The sequence below is a fragment of the Ornithorhynchus anatinus genome, chromosome X5, assembly GCF_004115215.2.
Source record: "Ornithorhynchus anatinus isolate Pmale09 chromosome X5, mOrnAna1.pri.v4, whole genome shotgun sequence".
NCBI lineage: Eukaryota > Metazoa > Chordata > Mammalia > Monotremata > Ornithorhynchidae > Ornithorhynchus > Ornithorhynchus anatinus.
This window is the reverse complement of record NC_041753.1, coordinates 4848519-4866142: the sequence shown is the minus strand read 5'-3', so window position 1 is coordinate 4866142 and position 17624 is coordinate 4848519. Positions and strand designations below refer to the sequence as shown.

At 61.1% G+C, this 17624-nt stretch overlaps 1 protein-coding gene across 1 annotated transcript; it reads left to right on the top strand.

Annotated features, from left to right (window-relative positions):
• Positions 1–6945: 6945 nt before the first annotated feature.
• POLR3GL (RNA polymerase III subunit GL) lies at positions 6946–15316 on the top strand. The gene is made up of 8 exons (XM_029055652.2): positions 6946–6998; positions 9320–9457; positions 10715–10844; positions 11313–11381; positions 11496–11552; positions 12481–12563; positions 14445–14552; positions 14932–15316. The coding sequence occupies exons 2-8, from the start codon at positions 9332–9334 to the stop codon at positions 15016–15018; spliced, it is 660 nt and encodes a 219-aa protein (XP_028911485.1). The 5' UTR covers positions 6946–6998; positions 9320–9331; the 3' UTR covers positions 15019–15316.
• Positions 15317–17624: the final 2308 nt, after the last annotated feature.

Sequence of the window (17624 nt, the reverse complement as noted above, 5' to 3'; positions counted from 1 at the left end):
CTCACAGGGGTCTCCTGGGCGGGCGGGCGGGGGCCGGCCGGGCGGGGCAGACGGTCCGAGACGCCCGGGGACCCGCCGAGGGGGAGACGGCGGGGTGCGGGCCGAGGGGGTCGGCCCGGGCGCCCATCGCGCCGGCGGAGGGGCCCGGGGACGGGGGGACGACGGGCAGAGAGACGCGGAGAGGGAGGGACACAGGCAGAGACACAGAGAGAGGGAGAGACGCACAGACGGAGGGGAGGGGAGGGGGGGTCACTCTATGGCGCAGGACGCCCCCGACCCCCAACCCGTCCGTCGAAGGACGCGCGCCCGGGGGGCGGATGGATCAGCCGGCCTCTCCCCCCACCCCCTTCCCTTCTGCCCCTCGCCCCCTCCCCAGCTCCCTCTCCGTTTGGGGGGGCGTCCCGGCCTCGCCCCCTCCCCCAGCCCCAGATGACGGGGTGCCCCCCACCATCATCATCATCATCAGGGGATGCTGCCGCTGCTGATGTTGATGACGCCCCGGAGATGGCACCGCGGGGTCCCCCTCCCCACTCCGTCGGTCCCCCCCCAAGCCCGCTACCTGGGGTCCCGGGGGGTGTCCCCCTGTCCGGGGCCGGGGGGGGGGCCGGGGCCGCGCCGCCCCCATGGCCGGGGAGGTGGTCGCCCGTCGGGATGGCAGCCGGTCCTTTCTCCCCGCCCCCCGGGCGCCCGGGGCGCAGCGCCGGCTCGGGGAGGAGAGACGGAGGAGGGGGAGGAGGGAGAGGAGGGGAGGGGGCGGCGGGGCTGGGGGTGGGCCTGGGGGGCGGGGGGTGGGACGGACGGGGGGGAGGAGCTTGGACGTGGCTATTTATAGCCCCCTCCTCCCCGCACCCAATTCACCTCCCCCAACTCCCAACAGGGCCCCCCCCATCATCCGATTCCACCCATCTTTGGCTCCCGGGGGCCAAAAAAAAACCCACCCCCCCCCCAAAATACCCCCAGACCACGTGTGCGGTGGGGGGGGGGGGTCTCTGGACATGCTGATGATGCCAACGGTGCTCTCCGTTCGGCGCTCGCTCTGTGCCAAGCACTAAATCGACGGATGGGGAGGGGGACCCCCCACCTCACACACCCTCTGGGAGGATTGGGGGGAGATGAGAGGCAGCCTGGGGGGTGTTTTTTTGGGGGGGGGGGTAATTGAGGCTCTGAGACCCTCTTCCCCCTCCCCTCCCTCTTTTTCCTCCTGCCCAGCATCCTTTCAGTGGTAATATTAATAATGACGTCGGTATTCGTTAAGCGCTGACTCTGTGCAGAGCACCGTTCTAAGCGCTGGGGGAGAGACGGGGTCATCGGGTGGTCCCCCGTGGGGCTCCCCGTCTTCATCCCCCTTTTCCAGGGGAGGTCCCTGAGGCCCAGAGAAGTGAAGTGACTTGTCCGAGGTCACACAGCCGATCGGTGGCGGAGCCGGGATTAGAACCCACGACCTCGGGCTCTCGGCCCTGGGCCCCGCTGCGAGCGCCGGCAAGCACCGTTCTAAGTGCTGGAATGATAATAATTATTATAATGATGATGGTATTCGTTAAGCGCCTACTAGGTGCCAAGCACTGTTCTAAGTACCGGGGGAATAATAATAATAATGATAATAGTGATGGAATTTGTTCAGCGCTCGCTAGGTGCCGAGCGCCGTTCTAAGCGCTGGGGGAGACCCAAGGTCGTCAGCTGGTCCCCCGTGGGGCTCCCGGGCCTCACCCCCATTGGACAGACGAGGTGACTGAGGCCCAGAGAAGTGAAGCGGCTGGGCCAAGGTCACACAGCAGCCAAGGGGCAGAGCCGGGATCGGAACCCAGGACCTCTGACTCCCCAGCCCGGGCTCTATCCACCGAGCCACGCTGCTTTCACTCAATAGCATCTGTTGAGCGCTTACTAGGTGCAGAGCACTGGACTAGCTGCTTCCATCCTCCTCCTCCTCCTCCCCCTCATCTCTCCTTCAGCATCTCCCGCGCTCTCTGCGTCTCTCCCCTTGCGGTCTCCGGCTGTTTGGGGGGGGGGGGGGGGTCTCTGCCGCCCGCCCAGAGCTGGTTTTCCCCTCTGGGCTCTCGGCCTCTCTCGGTCTCCCTCGGTCTCCATCTCTCCGCGGCCCCGCCTGGGGTGTCTCCGTCTCCCCCTGCCACCTGCCCCGTTGCCACGGCGACCGTGGCTCCCATCTGCACCGGTTGGGGGCAATGAGCTCCGCCATCCAGTTCTTGCGGAGGGGCGGCCCGGGATGCCAGCTGGCCCCCGACGGGGCTGGGGGAGAAGAAAGGGAGGGGGTGGGATGGGGGCGGGGAGGAGGGGTAGGAGACGATGATGATGACGAGGCCATTTGATGAGCGCGTACTCTGTGCCGAGCACCAGGCACCGGGGGAGACCCCCGAGGTCGTCGGGTTGCCCCGGCTGGGGCTCCCAGTCTTCACCCCCGTTTCCCAGAGGGGGTCCCTGGGGTCCGGAGAAGCCAAGTGACCCGCCCCGGGTCCCCCGGCCGCCGAGCGGCGGAGCCGGGATTAGAACCCACGACCTCCGACTCCCGAGCCCGGGCCCTCTCCGCCGAGCCACGCTGCTTCATCACGATAATAACGTTGGTATCTGTTCAAAGCGCTTACTACGTGCACGGCCCCGTTCTAAGCGCCGGGGGAGATACAGGGTCGTCGGGTCGCCCCAGGTGAGGCTCCCGGTCTTCGCTTCTCCGGGCCTCGGTTCCCTCACCTGTAAAATGGGGATGAAAACCGTGAGCCCCACGTGGGACATCCCGACGACCCCCGTATCGATCCCGGCGCTTGGGACGGCGCTCTGCGCGTCGCCAGCGCTTAACAGATACCAACGTTATCATCGTTATCATCTCCGTTTTCCGGATGAGGTCACTGAGGCCCAGAGAAGGGAAGCGACCGGCCCGCGGTCACCCGGCTGACAAGGGGCGGGGCCGGGATTCGCACCCAGGACCACGGAGATGAGGAAGCCGCCCCCTCATCGATCCCCCCCGGAAGGGCCCGTCCCCCTCCCCATTCTCGTCCGCCCCGAGATCACCCCAGCATCCCTTCTGCCGCAGACCCAGCCGCCCCGGCCCAAGGACGACCCTTCGGGATGCCGTCCATCCTGGAGCGGTGCAAGAAGCGGGGAGGCCCGGGGCGAGGGGAGACATCTCTGGAATCCAGAGCTTTCTCCGGCCCTGCCTCCGGGATCCCCGTGTCCTTTCCCCGTCGTCCCCCCGCTCCCCCCGCCTCTCCCTCCAGCCGCTCGCGGGCTCCGCGGCGGCCCACGGGAAAATATTTTTAGCACCCAGGCGGGCGCCGGGCTGGTGTGGGGGAGGAGGTGGTGATGAACTGTAGAAGGAGAGGAAGAGGGGGAGGCGAGGCAGCGGGGGAGCGGGGGAGACGGAGGGCGAAGAAGGTCCGCCCAAGTCACCCACAGCGTCCGGAGCGACCCCGGGCCTGGCGAAGCGATGCCCTGCCTCCCCCCAGGGCGGCTAAAACACTCCGGGCAGGGCCCGGGCCTGGCAGTCGGAAGGACCCGGTCTCTCATCCCCGCTCTTAATGAGAAGAAGGATGCTGATGACGATGAGGGCGTTTGTTCTAAGCACTGTTCTAAGCGCCGGTCTGCCGTGTGACCTGGAGCAAGTGGCTCAGTGGAACGAGCCCGGGCTTGGGAGTCAGAGGTCGTGGGTTCGACTCCCGGCTCTGCCACTTGTCGGCTGGGTGACCGCGGGCGAGTCACTTCACTTCTCTGGGCCTCATTTCCCTCATCTGGGCTCTTTCGGCGTGGCTCAGCGGAAAGAGCCCGGGCTTCGGAGTCAGAGGTCGTGGGTTCGACTCCAGACTCTGCCACTTGTCGGCTGTGTGACCGTGGGCTGGTCACTTCACTTCTCTGTGCCTCAGTGACCTCATCTGGAAAATGGGGATTAACTGTGAGCCTCACGTGGGACAACCTGATTCCCCTGTACCTCCCCCGGCGCTTAGAACAGTGCTCTGCACATAGTAAGCGCTTAACAGAACATTATTAAATCGCTTCGCTTCTCTGGGCCTCAGTTCCCTCGTCTGGGAAACGGGGACGGAGACCGCGTCCAACCTGACTAGCTTGTATTCACTCGTTCATTCGATCGATCGGTCTTTATCGAGCGCCGCATCCAACCTGACTAGCTTGTATTCATTCGATCGATCGTATTTATTGAGCGCTTGCTGGGTGCAGAGCGCTGGACTGAGCGCCCGGGATGTGCAATTCAGCCACAAGGCGAGACGATCCCCGCCCACAGCGGGCTCACGGTCTAGAAGGGGGGAGACAGACGGCAAAACAAGTAAACAGGCCTCGGTAGCGTCATTAGAAATCAATAGAATTGGAGATATATACACAAATCATTAATAAAATGAACAGAATAATAAGCATGCGCAGATATGATAATAATAATGTTGGTATCGGTTAAGCGCTCACTGTGTGCCGAGCACTGTTCTAAGCGCCGGGGGGGGATCCAGGGTCATCGGGTCGTCCCACGGGAGGCTCACGGTTAATCCCCATTTGACAGATGAGGGAACCGAGGCCCGGAGAAGGGAAGTGACTCGCCCACGGTCGCCCAGCTGACGAGTGGCAGAGCCGGGAGTCGAACTCATGACCTCTGACTCCGAAGCCCGGGCTCTTTTCCACTGAGCCGCCGCCGCTTCCCCCCTCGATTCTATTTATCGCCATTGTTCTCGTCCGTCCGTCTCCCCCCGATCAGACCGTGAGCCCGTCAGAGGGCAGGGACCGTCTCTGTTACCGATTTATCCGTTCCAAGCGCTTAGTACAGTGCTCTGCACATAGTAAGCGCTCAATAAATACTATTGAATATACACCGGTGCTGTGGGGCGGGGGGTAGAGCAGAGGGAGGGAGTCGGGGCGACGGGGAGGGGGAGTGGAGGAAAAGGGGGGCTCAGTCTGGGAAGGCCACCTGGAGGAGGTGACCTCCCAGTAGGGCTTCGAAGGGGGCAAGTGTGCTTGTTTGGTGGATCTGTAATAATAATAATAATAATAATGTTAGCATTTGTTAAGCGCCTACCCCGTGCAGAGCCCTGGTCTAAGCGCTGGGGGAGAGACGGGGTGATGAGGTTGTCCCACGTGGGGCTCACAGTCTTAATCCCCATTTTCCAGATGAGGGAACCGAGGCACAGAGAGGTTAAGTGACTCGCCCACTGTCACCCAGCTGACAGGCGGCGGAGCCGGGATTAGAACCCACGACCTCTGACTCCCGAGCCCGGGCTCTTGCCACTGAGCCACGCTGCACCTCCCCCATTGCTTCGTTCGACACATAGTAGGCGCTTAACGAATGCCATCCTCCTCCTCCTCCTCCTCCTCCTCCTCATCAACAAACAGGTCACTTCACCTCTCTGGGCCTCAGTTCCCTCATCGGTCAGATGGGGATTAAGAGGGGGAGTCCCACGTGAGCCAGGGTCCAACCTGATGACCCTGGATCTCCCCCAGCGCTCAGAACGGTGCCTGCCACCTAGTAAGCGCTTACCAAATACCATCTTCATCATCACCATCACCATCATTATTATTATCATTATTAATAACAAACAAGTCACTTCATTTCTCTGTGCTTCAGTTCCCTCATCTGTATTATGAAGATCGAGGCTGTGAGCCCTGGGTCGGGGACAGGGCTTGGGTCCCCTTGCCTCCTCCCCAGCGTTTAGTACAGTGCCGGGCCCATAGCAAGCGCCTAACAAACACCACCATTATTATGGAATATTATCACATGATGGTATTATTACGTGATGATTAAATAACAACAAATATCTTTTTTAAAAAGCGGGTGTGTGGCGGCAGGGGGCGGGAGGGACGAGAGATCTCTGCCATCCCAGCCCCCCGCTCCGTGGGAATGATCCGAAACCCACCCAACCCACACGGCCCGGGCTGGGGAGTCAGAGGTCGTGGGTTCTAATCCCGCCTCCGCCACTTGTCAGCTGTGTGCCCTTGGGCAAGTCGCTTCCCTTCTCTGGGCCTCGGTTCCCTCATCTGCAAAATGGGGATGAAGGCTGGGAGCCCCATGGGGGACAACTTGCTAGACTTTGTATCTCCCCCAGCGCTTCGAACGGTGCTTGGCACATAGCAAGCGCTTAATACCATCATCGTCGTCATTATTATTACTAATAACCCCCATTTTCCAGATGACGTCACTGAGGCCCAGAGAAGGGAAGTGACTGGCTGAGCAGTGGCAGATGCGGGATTTGAACCCATGACCTCTGACTCCCCAGCCCGGGCTCTTTCCGCCGAGCCACGTTGCTTCTCATCTAGCCAAGTGTTTAGAACAGTGCTTAACACATAGTAGGCGTTGAATAAATACCATCAGTATTAGATTGTGAGCCCCTCCATGGGCAGGGATCGTCTCTGTTGCCGAATTGTATATTCCAAGCGCTTAGTCCAGTGCTCTGCACATAGTAAGCGCTCAATAAATACTATTGAATGAATTATAATAATAATAATAATAATTATTATTTTTATTATTGTCATTATTCTTCACTCACGCTCCCCGCCACAAGGCGTCGCAGCGACGGCCCCGCTTCCCTCCTCCTGCCCTGGAAGACACGTGGGCGGTGTTTGCCCCGCCCACCGCGCGTCGTGATTGGTCGGGGGCGGACCGGCCAATGGGGAGCGGGCCTGGGAGGCTCGGCCAATGGGAGCGCGCCTGGGCGGGTCGGCCAATGGGAAAGCGAGCCCGGAAGGATCGGCCAATGGGAGCGGGTCTAAGCGGGCCGGCCAATAGGAGCGGGCCTGGGCGGGCCGGCCAATGGAAAAGTGGGCTTGGGTGGGACGGCCAATGGGAAAGCGGGCCCGGGCGGGTGGGCCAATAGGAGCCGGCCTAGGCGGGTCGACCGATGGGCAAAAAGGAGTCTGGGCGGGCGGGCCAATGGGAAAGCGGTCCCGGGCGTATGGGCCAATGGGGAGCGTTGGTGGGCGGGCCCCGCTGGCTGCGGGCCCGGGCAGGCTGAGCGGCGGGTCCGGGGCCGCGGGCCCGGCCACGTGGGGGGGCAGGGAGGCAGGTAGGGCCCGGGCCCCGGACGGGTGAAGGGGGCGGGGGGTTGCCATGGCCACGCCCCTCCCTCGGGCTCCCCAAGGGTAAACTGAGGCCCGAGGGTTGGGCTCGGTGCGACCGGCCTCGGATCAAGAGCCAAGTGGCCCCGCCCGGCCCGGCCCGGCCCGGCCCGGCCCGGCCCGGCCCGGCCCGGCCCGGGGAGAGGGGGCTTCCATTCCCCTTCCCCTTGCCAATCCCTTTCCCATTCCCAATCCCCTTCCCAAGCCCCTTCCCCATCCCCTTCCCCTTCCCAATCCCTTTCCCAATCCCCTTCCCATTCCCAATCCCCTTCCCAATCCCCTTCCCCTTCCCAATCCCCTTCCCCTTCCCAATCCCTTTCCCAATCCCCTTCCCATTCCCCAATCCCCTTCCCATTCCCAATCCCCTTGCCAATCCCCTTCCCAATCCCTTTCCCAATCCCCTTCCCAGTCCCTTTCCCAATCCCCTTCCCAGTCCCTTTCCCAACCCCCTTCCCCTTCCCAATCCCCTTCCCAATCCCCTTCCCCTTCCCCATCCCAATCCCCTTCCCAATCCCCTTCCCAATCCCATGCCCCCTCTCCCCCCGCAGCCCGATTTCTCCCAGACTAAGGTCTAAGGCCGAGTCCAGGGCACCGGGCGAGAACCCCCCCTCCCCCCCCCCCCAAAACCTGACCCTGCGCAGAGCAGCAGCGTGGCCTAGTGGGTAGAGCCCGGGCCTGGGAGCCAGGAGGACCTGGGTTCTAATCCCGACCCCTCCCCTTGTCCGCTGCGTGACCCCGGGCGAGTCCCTTCACTTCCCTGGGCCTCGGTTCCCTCCTCTGTCAAATGGGGATGAGGCCTGGGAGCCCCACGGGGGACAAACTGACCACCCTGCATCTCCCCCAGATCAGTGCTTGGCACATAATAAGCACTTAAATGCCATTGTTAGTAGTATTATTAACGAATACCACAACTATTGTTAGAATCATTAAATATCATCCCTATTGCTGCATTATACTTTCCCGAGTGCTCAGTACAGTGCTGTGAACCTCCCCCCAAAAAACACCCCCGCCAAAAACCACCCCCAGACCACGCGTGTGGGGGTCAATGGACACGCTGATAATGCTAAGGGTGCTCTCTGTTGGGCGCTCACTCTGTGCCAAGCGCTAAATAGATGGATGGGGAGAGGGAAATGAGAGGCAGTGGGGGGGTGGGTTTTTTGGGGGGGGGGGTCGGGAAGGGATGGGGATATTGCGGCTCTAAGACCCTCTTCCCCTCGCTCTTCCATCCTGCCCGGCGTTCATTCGATGGGAATAATAATAATAATAACGTTGGTCTTTGTGAAGCGCTTACTACGTGCTGAGCCCTGTTCTAAGCGCTGGGGTTGGTGCAGGGTCATCAGATTGTCCCACGTGGGGCTCACGTTTTTTAATCTTTTTTAGAGAAGCAGCGTGGCTCGGTGGAAAGAGCCCGGGCTTGGGAGTCAGAGGTCGTGAGTTCGAATCCCAGCTCCGCCACTTAGCTGTGTGACTGTGGGCAAGTCACTGCACTTCTCTGGGCCTCAGTGACCTCATCTGGAAAATGGGGATTAAGACCAGGAGCCCCACGTGGGACAACCTGATTCCCCTGTGTCTACCCCAGCGCTTAGAACGGTGCTCTGCACATAGGAAGCGCTTAACAAATACCAACATTATTATTATTATTATTATTATTATTAAATCCCCATTTTTCCAGACGAGGTCACTGAGGCCCAGAAAAGTGAAGTGACTCGCCCAAGGTCACACAGCTGACAAGCGGCGGAGCCAGGATCAGAACCCAGGACTTCTGACTCCCAAGCCCGGGGTCTTTCCACTAAGCCACACTGTACTCAAGAAACACTGATGGAATGAATTATTGATAATATGATTAAATTACTGTTGAATAATAAGTATATATTTTTTAAAGTTTGTGTCACAGCCGGGGGCGGGTCACCTTACCCGTGTCTATTCCGACGCTTAGTTCCTGGCATAGAGTAAACATTTAACAAATATCCTTATTATTGTTATTACAAAAGCGACGTGGCCTAGAGGAAAGAGCACGGGTTTGGGAATGGGAGGTCATGGGTTCTAATCCCGGCTCCGCCACTTGTCAGCTGCGTGACTTTGGGCGAGTCGCTTCACTTCTCTGGGCCTCAGTGCCCTCATCTGGAAAATGGGGATGAAGACCGGGAGCCCCACGCGGGACGACCCGATGACCCTGTGTCTCCCCCAGCGCTTCGAAGGGTGCTCGGCACAGAGTAAGCGCTTAACGGATGCCGTCGTCATCGTTGATTATTATCATTCTCCTTTCCAGGTCCCACAGACCATGGCGGGACGCGGAGGGGGCCGGGGCCGGGGCCGGGGTCAACTCACCTTCAACGTGGAGGCCGTGGGCATCGGGAAGGGGGATGCCCTCCCGCCGTCGGCCATGCAGCCCACCCCGCTCTATCCCGTGAGTCGGTCGATCCTTCGTCTTTATTCATTTATTCACATTAACGTCCGTCTAGGCTCTAAGCTCGTCGTGGGCAGGGAGCGCGTCTGCTGATTCTGTTGTATCGGACGCCCCTCTCGTAAACTCCTTATGGGCAGGGAATCCTGGACTCTGTGATCCGCAAACAGTAAGCGCTCGACACATACGGTGGCTCTGCACACAGCGCTCGATAAATACGATGGAATGAATGATTGACTGACTCGCCCAAGCACTTAATGATTATTATGATTATTATTCCCCCCGATGTTCCTGACCCCTGGAGAAGAGGGGTCTCCCAGCCCCCATTCACTGAAGACTTCTCCTATCCCACCGGAATCAGTAGTCAAAATAATAATAATTCCTCCCGGTGCCCCTGACCCCTAGAGAAGAGGGTCTCCCAGCACCCATTCACTGAAGGCTTCTCCCATCCCACCTGAATCAGTAATAATGATAACAATAATAATAATAATGATTCTCCCCGGTGCCCCGACCCCCGGAGAAGAGGGTCTCTCGGCTCCATTCACTGAAGATTTCTCCTCCCATCCCACCGGAGTCGGTAATAATAATAATAATAATAAAAATAATAATGATAATTCCCTCCGGTGCCCCCGACCCCTGGAGAAGAGGGTGTCCCAGCCCCCATTCGCTGAAGGCTTCTCCTCCCATCCCGCCAGAGTCAGTAATAATAATGATGATGATGATGATAATGATTTCCCCCTGACTCCTAGAGAAGAGGGTGTCCCAGCCCCCATTCACTAAAGGCTTCTCCCATCCTACCCGAGTCAGTAATAATAAAAATGATAATAATAATTCTTCCCGGTGACCCTGAACCCTGGAGAAGAGAGTGTCCCAGCCCCCATTCACTGAAGGCTTCTCCCATCCCACCTGAGTCAGTAATAATAATAGTAAAATCAATAATAATAATAATTCTTCCCGGGGACCCTGACCCCTGGAGAAGAGGGTCCCCCAGCTCCATTCCCTGAAGACTTCTCCCATCCCACCTGAGTCAGTAATAATAATAATAATTTCCCCCCAGCGCCCCCGACCCCCGGAGAAGAGGGTCTCCAAGCCCCCATTCACTGAAGGCGTCTCCTCCCGTCCCGCCGGAGTCAGTAATAATCATCATCATCATCATCATCGTTATTCCCCCCGGTGCCCCGAGCCCTGAGGAAGAGGGTCTCCCGGCCCCCATTCACGGAAGGCTTCTCCTCCCCTCTCTCCTGTCGTCACCGTCTTCAGCCCCTGGAGCTGCGTCCGGTGCCCCTGACGCCCGGCGAGGAGGGCGAGTACGTCCTGGCGCTGAAGCAGGAGCTGCGGGGGGCCATGCGCCAGCTCCCCTACTTCGTCCGCCCGGCCGCCCCCAAGACAGGTGAGGGGGCCCGGCCGACGGACCCCGGGGTCCCAAAGCCCCGGGTGGTCAGCCCGGCTCCGCCGCGCGTCGGCCGGGGGACCCGGCTTCGCTCGCTTCGCTCCTCCGGGCCTCGGGGTCCTCATCCGGACAGTGGGGATTAAGGCTGGGAGCCCCGTGGCGGGACGGGGACCGGGTCCAACCTGGTTAAGCTACCCCGGTGCTAAGAACAGCGCTTGGCACATAGTAAGCACCTAATAAGTACCATGATCCTTATCAGTAGGACCTTGTGTCTACCCCGGCTCTCAGTACGGTGTCTGGCACATTGTAAGCGCTCGACAAATACCGCGTTTATTATTATTAGTTTATTATTAGTGATACCACCCCCTCGGGCTCAGGGCCCTCCCCCCCACATCCTTTCGGCTGCTCGTTGTGTGACCCCGCCACCCCCCCCCCGGCTGTGACCCCGTGACCTCTGACCTTCCCCAGATGTGGAGCGCTACTCCGACAAGTACCAGATGTCAGGACCGACGGACAACGCCATCGACTGGAGTCCCGGTCAGTGACGTCCGTGGCCCGCCCCCCGCCCTGCCCCCCCCCCCCCCGCCCCGTCCCCCTCCGGGGGCCCGGTGATGTCCGTGACCCCCCCCCCCGCCCTCTTCCCCTCTCCAGATTGGCGACGCCTGCCTCGGGAGCTGAAGATCCGGGTGCGAAAGCTGCAGAAGGAGCGTGAGTTGAGGGAGAGGGGCTGGGTCCGGGGCGGAAGAGCCCGGGTCTGGGAGTCGGGAGACTCGGGTCCTGAGCCCGGCTCCGCCGACCGGCCGCCGTGCGGGCGAGTCGTTGAACTTCTCCGGGCCTCGGTTGCCCACATCAGTGAAATGGGGACGAGATCCCCGTTCTCCCACCTCCGCTTAACTTCTCTGGGCCTCAGGGACCTCATCTGTAAAATGGGGATGAAGATTGTGAACCTCGCGTGGGACAACCTGGTGACCCCGCCTCTCCCCCAGCGCTTAGAACAGTGCTGTGCACATAGTAAGCGCTTAACGGATTAACATTATTATTATCAGACTGGTTCCAGTCTGATTATCTTCTGTGAGTCCGAGCACTTAGGGGGCTCACGGCCTCGATCCCCATTTGACAGGCGAGGGAACCGAGGCCCAGAGACGTGAAATGACTCGCCCAGGGTCACACGGCAGGCAGGTGACGGAGCCGGGCCTAGAACCCAGGTCCTTGGGACTCCCGGGCCCGGGGCTCTTTCCACGAGGCCCCGCTCAGCGGGTACCAAATACCGTTAAAGATAAAAAAATGTGGCTATCCTGTTATTACCCTATTTATTGTGTTAATGAGGTGTACCTCCCCTTGATTCTATTTAGCGTGATAATGTCTTGTTTTTGTTGCGTTCCGCCGTCCGTCTCCCCCGGTTAGACTGTGAGCCCGTCGTCGGGCGGGGGTGGTCTCTATCTGTTGCCGAATTGGACATTCCAAGCGCCGAGTCCGGCGCCCTGCGCAGAGTAAGCGCTCAATAAATACGACCGAATGAATGAAACTTGGGGTGGCATCTGTGGGCGCCTGGGACGCCCAGCCAAAGTGCCAATTAGGAGATTTGGGGTGCGGGGGAACGACGGCCCTCTTGAGCCTTTCCCCCTTCTCCACTCAGGAAGAGCCCACCTGGTCCCCAAGAGGCCCCCCAAGACCCCGGCGGAGAAGGTGGAGAAGGAGGAAACGATCCAGAAACTGGAGGTAAACGGGAGGGGTGGGCTTTGCTCTCTTTTTTTGCAACGGTATCTGTTAAGCACCCGCTATGGACGACCGGGGGGCGGCGGGGAGGGGGGTCAAGGAGTCCCAGAGGATGCTGGGGTTGGGAGCGGAGGGCCTAGGATTGTAGCCGACTGGAAAGAACACGAATCCGGGGGTCAGACTGTCGTTGCTTCGTTCTGTTCCCCCGATTAGACTGCGAGCCCATCGTCGGGCAGGGACGGTCGGTATCTGTTGCCCAGTTGGACATTCCAAGCGCTTAGTACAGTGCTCCGCCCAGAGTAAGCGCTCAGTAAATACTGTCGAATGTGCCGGACACTCTTCTAAGCGCCGGGGGCACATACGAGGTAATCGGGCTGCACCCGGACCCAGTCCCACCCGGGGCTCGCAGTCTTCACCCCCATTTTACAGACGAGGGAACCGAGGCCCGGAGAAGTCAAGTCGAGTGGATGAGAACCCAAGTCCTCTGCCGCCCGGGCCCGGGCTCGAGCCGCCGGGCCAAGCTGCCTCCCCCGGGGATCCCGAGGGTGTCCCTTCCCTTCCGACCTGGGCCTCGGCCTCGGTCTCCCCAAGCTGGAGTGGGTGGGGAGGGAGTCCTAGGGCTCGGTCGACCCCCGTAGACCGGGGGCACTGGGATCCGTCTCTTCGATCGAGCGGTGGTATTTACTGAGCGCTTTCCGTGGACATATTCCGGACAACAGAATTTTTAGACAGGTTCTCTGCCCGCAAGGACCGTACAGTCTACAGGGGCAGATACTTATTCATTCAGTTGTATTTATTGAGCTCTTGCTGTGTGCAGAGCACTGTACTAAGCGCTTGGGAGAGTCCAGTACAACAACAAGTAAGCGCTTAGCAAATATCATCATCATCAACGAGGGGACACATTCCCTCCCAACAGGGAGCTCACCGTCTAGACGGGCATGAAAACAAAATTGCAGATAGGGAAGATAACGATAATAATTACACTATTTGTTAAGCGCTTACTATTGGTTAAGCGCCCCACGTGCTGTGCCAGGCGCTGAGTGGATATACAGCAGATGGGTTGGACACGGTCCCGGTCCTACGCTCCCGGTCTCAATCCCCATTTTCCAGATGAGGGAACTGAGGCCCAGAGAAGTCAAGTGGCTTGCCCAAGGTCACTCAGCAGACAAGGGGAGGAGCCGGGATTAGAACCCCCAGGCCCGGGCTCAAGCCCCTGGGAGGCTTAGCAGGGACCGTGCCTATCAACCTGGTTGTATTGGACTCTCCCAAGAGTTTAGTACGGTGCTCGGCGGACCGTAGGTGCTCAATAAATACCATTAAGTGCTGCGGGGCTGGGGTGACTGTGGGCAAGTCACTTCACTTCTCTGGGCCTCAGTTCCCTCATCTGGAGAATGGGGATGAAGACTGTGAGCCTCACGTGGGCCAACCTGATGACCCTGGATCTCCCCCAGCGCTTAGAACGGCGCTCTGCACATAAGGAAGCGCTTAACAGATACCAACATTATTATTAAGGGGTGCGAGGGCGAGTGCACAGACAACACAGGGGGGAGGGCGGGGAGGGGAAATGAGAAGCAACGTGGCCTAGTGGTCAGAGCCCGGGCCTGGGAGTCAGAAGGTCGCGGGTCCTAATCCCTGCCCCGCCACCCGTCCGCTGTGTGACCTTGGTCGAGTCCCTTAGGCTTCTCTGTGACCCGGCGCCCTCGTCTGCAAAATGGGGAGGAAGGCTGGGACCGGGATCGGGTCCACCTCGATCAGCCCGTGTCTCCCCCAGCGCTTAGAACAGGGCCTGGCACAGAGCGAGCGCTTGACACATGCCATAGGGAGAAACCGGAGGGCTTAGGGAAGGCCCGTTTCCTCCGCCCCCCGCCCCCCCCCCCCCCGTAGACTTTGGAGAAGAAGGAGGAGGAGGTATCGTCAGAGGAAGAAGAGAAAGAGGAAGAGGAGAAGGAAGAGGAAGAAGAGGAGGAGTACGACGAAGAGGAGCACGAGGAGGTGAGATCGCCCGCCGGGACCCCCGAGTTCCCGGTCGTCTTCCCCTCCCTCCCAATTTCTGAGACCCCGACCCCCCGTTCGGCCGATAGGGCGCGGGCCCTGGGAGGCCAGAGGCCGCGGGTTCCAATCGCGGCCCCGCCGTGTGACGTCGAGCGGGTCGCTTCACCTCGCGGGCTTCATCTGGAAAAGATCCCGCTCCGCCCGGATCCGCCCCAGCGCTCCGTCCGGTCCCTGGCCCGGAGTGAGCGCTTAACGGATATCGTTATCACCACGCAGTAAGCGCTTAACAGATAGCGTGATCATCATCGGGCTCGGGAGGGGCTGGGGTCTTGGCCTTTGGTCTCTCTCCCCTTGACCCCTTTCCCCTCCTCCCCCGCAGGAGACAGATTACATCATGTCGTACTTCGACAACGGCGAGGATTTCGGGGGCGACAGCGATGACAACATGGATGAGGCGATCTACTGAGGGGCCGTCCGGGGCCGGGGAGCCCCCCGCGCCACCCCGACCCCGCGCGCGCCCACCCGCTGCCCGTCCCGGCCGGACGCTGCGGGGCACGGAGCCCGGAGCCCCTCCCCGCCCGCGGGACGGAGGGAAAGGCCGGAGGCGGGGAAGGATTTTAAAACACTTTTGTACCCCGAGGACGCTAAAAGCGGATTTTAAAAGAAGACGACGGACCTCTCTCTGCCCCCCGCGGGTTCGGGGGAAGGGGGAGTCCCGGAGGGGTGGGGGCAGGTTGGTTTGGAAATAAAAACAATGGCCCATTTGGGATTGTCCCCGTCGGGGGTTGGCTTGGGCTGGATCAGGGTCGACCGACTCTGCTCGATCGGACACTCCCGGGCGCTTCGAACGGCGCCCCGCACCCGGTAAGCGCTCGAAACGTAGCGAATGGGGAAAGTTTGGGTAAGGAGAGACTGTCCGGGGGCGCAGGAGGGGCCGGGGGGAGAACACCCTCTCCGAGCTGGACACGGCGAGGATGCGGGGGCGACGGGATCCAGGAGAGGGGGAAGCCGCGTGGCCTAGCGGAAAGCACCCGAGCCTGGGGGTCCGACCCGCCTGGGTTCTAATCCTCGTTCCCCCCCCCCCCGCCCGCCCTGTGATCGTCAGCAAGTCACCTCAGGCCTCGGTTTCCTTATCTAGATCATTATAATAACAAGCGGGGTCCCAAGCGCCGGGGTAGAGACGAGGTAATCGGATCGGACGCGGGCCCCCGTCCCGCACGGGGCTCACGCGTTCCCCATTTTCCAGACGAGGGAACCGAGGCTCGGAGAAGCGAAGCGAGGTCACGCGGCGGACGGGTGGCCGGAGCTGGGAGGAGAACCCGGGTCCTTCTGGCTCCCGGGCCCGGGACCCCCCGCTTCTTCTCGGCAGCCTCCCACCCCACCCCTCCACCCCCTCGGACAGGCGGAGACGGAGACCCTGGCCTGCTGCCTTGCCAGGCCAGGAGGGAGTTGGACGGATCCGGCGGTGGAGCGTGGGAGCCCGGCGGGTGTGCGCACGTATGTTTACGCGGGCACGCACGCGTGTGTTCCCATGCCTCCCTCCGCCCGGGGCCGCTCCACCCCGGGTGCGACCTTGGCCTCGTCCTTGTTTACGAGGAATAATTATAGACGACTGGGGCGGAGCGGGGCAGGTGCGCGGGGAGCCTGCGGGGAGGATGCCAGCCTGCCTTTTCCCAAACCAGGCCTCTTCCCCCGACCCCTACCCTCCCGGGACCCCGGAAGTCCTTCTCTGGGTGGGGTGGGGGGCTTCTCTCCACTGGGGGGTGGAGGGTGAGAATTGGGAGTCTAGATCACCAGCTCCAGGGAGAGGAGGGGGGCTCGGGGAAAGAAAGGTCAGAGGAGAGGGGCGGTTGCGTGGTAGGGAGCTACAGCAGACCGTGGCAACGCGGCTCGGCGGAAGGAGCCGGGTGCCGGGGGAGGGACAAGGGAATCGGGCCGTCCCACGTCGTCCCGGCCTTCATCCCCATTTCACAGATGAGGGAACCGAGGCCCAGAGAGGTGAAGTGACCGGCCCGAAGTCCCACAGCTGACGGGCGGCCGAATTGGGATTCGAACCCACGACCTCTGACTCCCAAGCCCGGGGCTCTTGCCACTGAGCCGCGCTGCTTCTAATCCCAGCTCCGCCGCCTGTCAACTGTGTGACTTTGGGCAAGTCAGTTCTCTGGGCCTCGGTTCCCTCACCCGTCGGATGGGGTTGAAGACGGCGAGCCTCACGTGGGACGACCCGATGACCCCGCATCTCCCCCGGCGCTTAGAGCGGTGCTCGGCACACAGCGAGCGCTTAACGGATACCAACGAGGTTATTATTATTAATAAACACTGTTGAGCGAATGAACGAACAAGACTTCCCCAAACCCATCTCTCATCCGTCGGGGCGTCCTGCCTTCCCCACTTCCGTCCAAGGGGCTTAAAGGTCAAAGGGCCTGGGGTCCTGCAGGGAGAGGCCGTCCCCAAGCAGAGACTTGAGAGACGGGACGCAGGAGAGTCTCTCCCGCCCACCCGGGATTTCTTTCTTTTCCTAGAACTCGGAGGTGAGGTCATCCCCCCGGCCTCCGATTGGCCCGCGCCGCTTGGCACGTGAAGGCCACGGACCCACCGCGTGTCCGGGACCGGACACTGGCCGGCCCCCCGGGAGACCCCCCCCCCCCCGGCCGGATCCGTTGGCGCGGCCCCCTCGCCCGGCCCACCCCGACACCCCACGGGGACCTCTCGGGGCCGCCGGATTGCGGACACGGGACCCGGCCGGGCCCCTCGCCGCCCCCGCCCCAAATCTCCTAGTCCCGGACACGGGCTGAGCCGGTCGCCTTTGGGTGCGCGTGAGCGGCGTGGAGGAGAAAGAGGAAATGAGATTTTAAACAACAGACAAGGAGAGAAGGGCCGTCTCCCTCTCTGTCGTCTTCGGCTCCGTGGCCTCTGCGTCTCAGGGTGGGAGACGACTCGGCCCCGCCGGGCCTCAGCTCTCCTCACACCTCGAGCGGAGCGATGCGGGGCTGCGGGCAAAGGGGAAGCGGGGTGGGAGACGACTCCTCTCCGCCAGCCGCTCTCCCCAGACCTGAATCGGAGAGATAATCG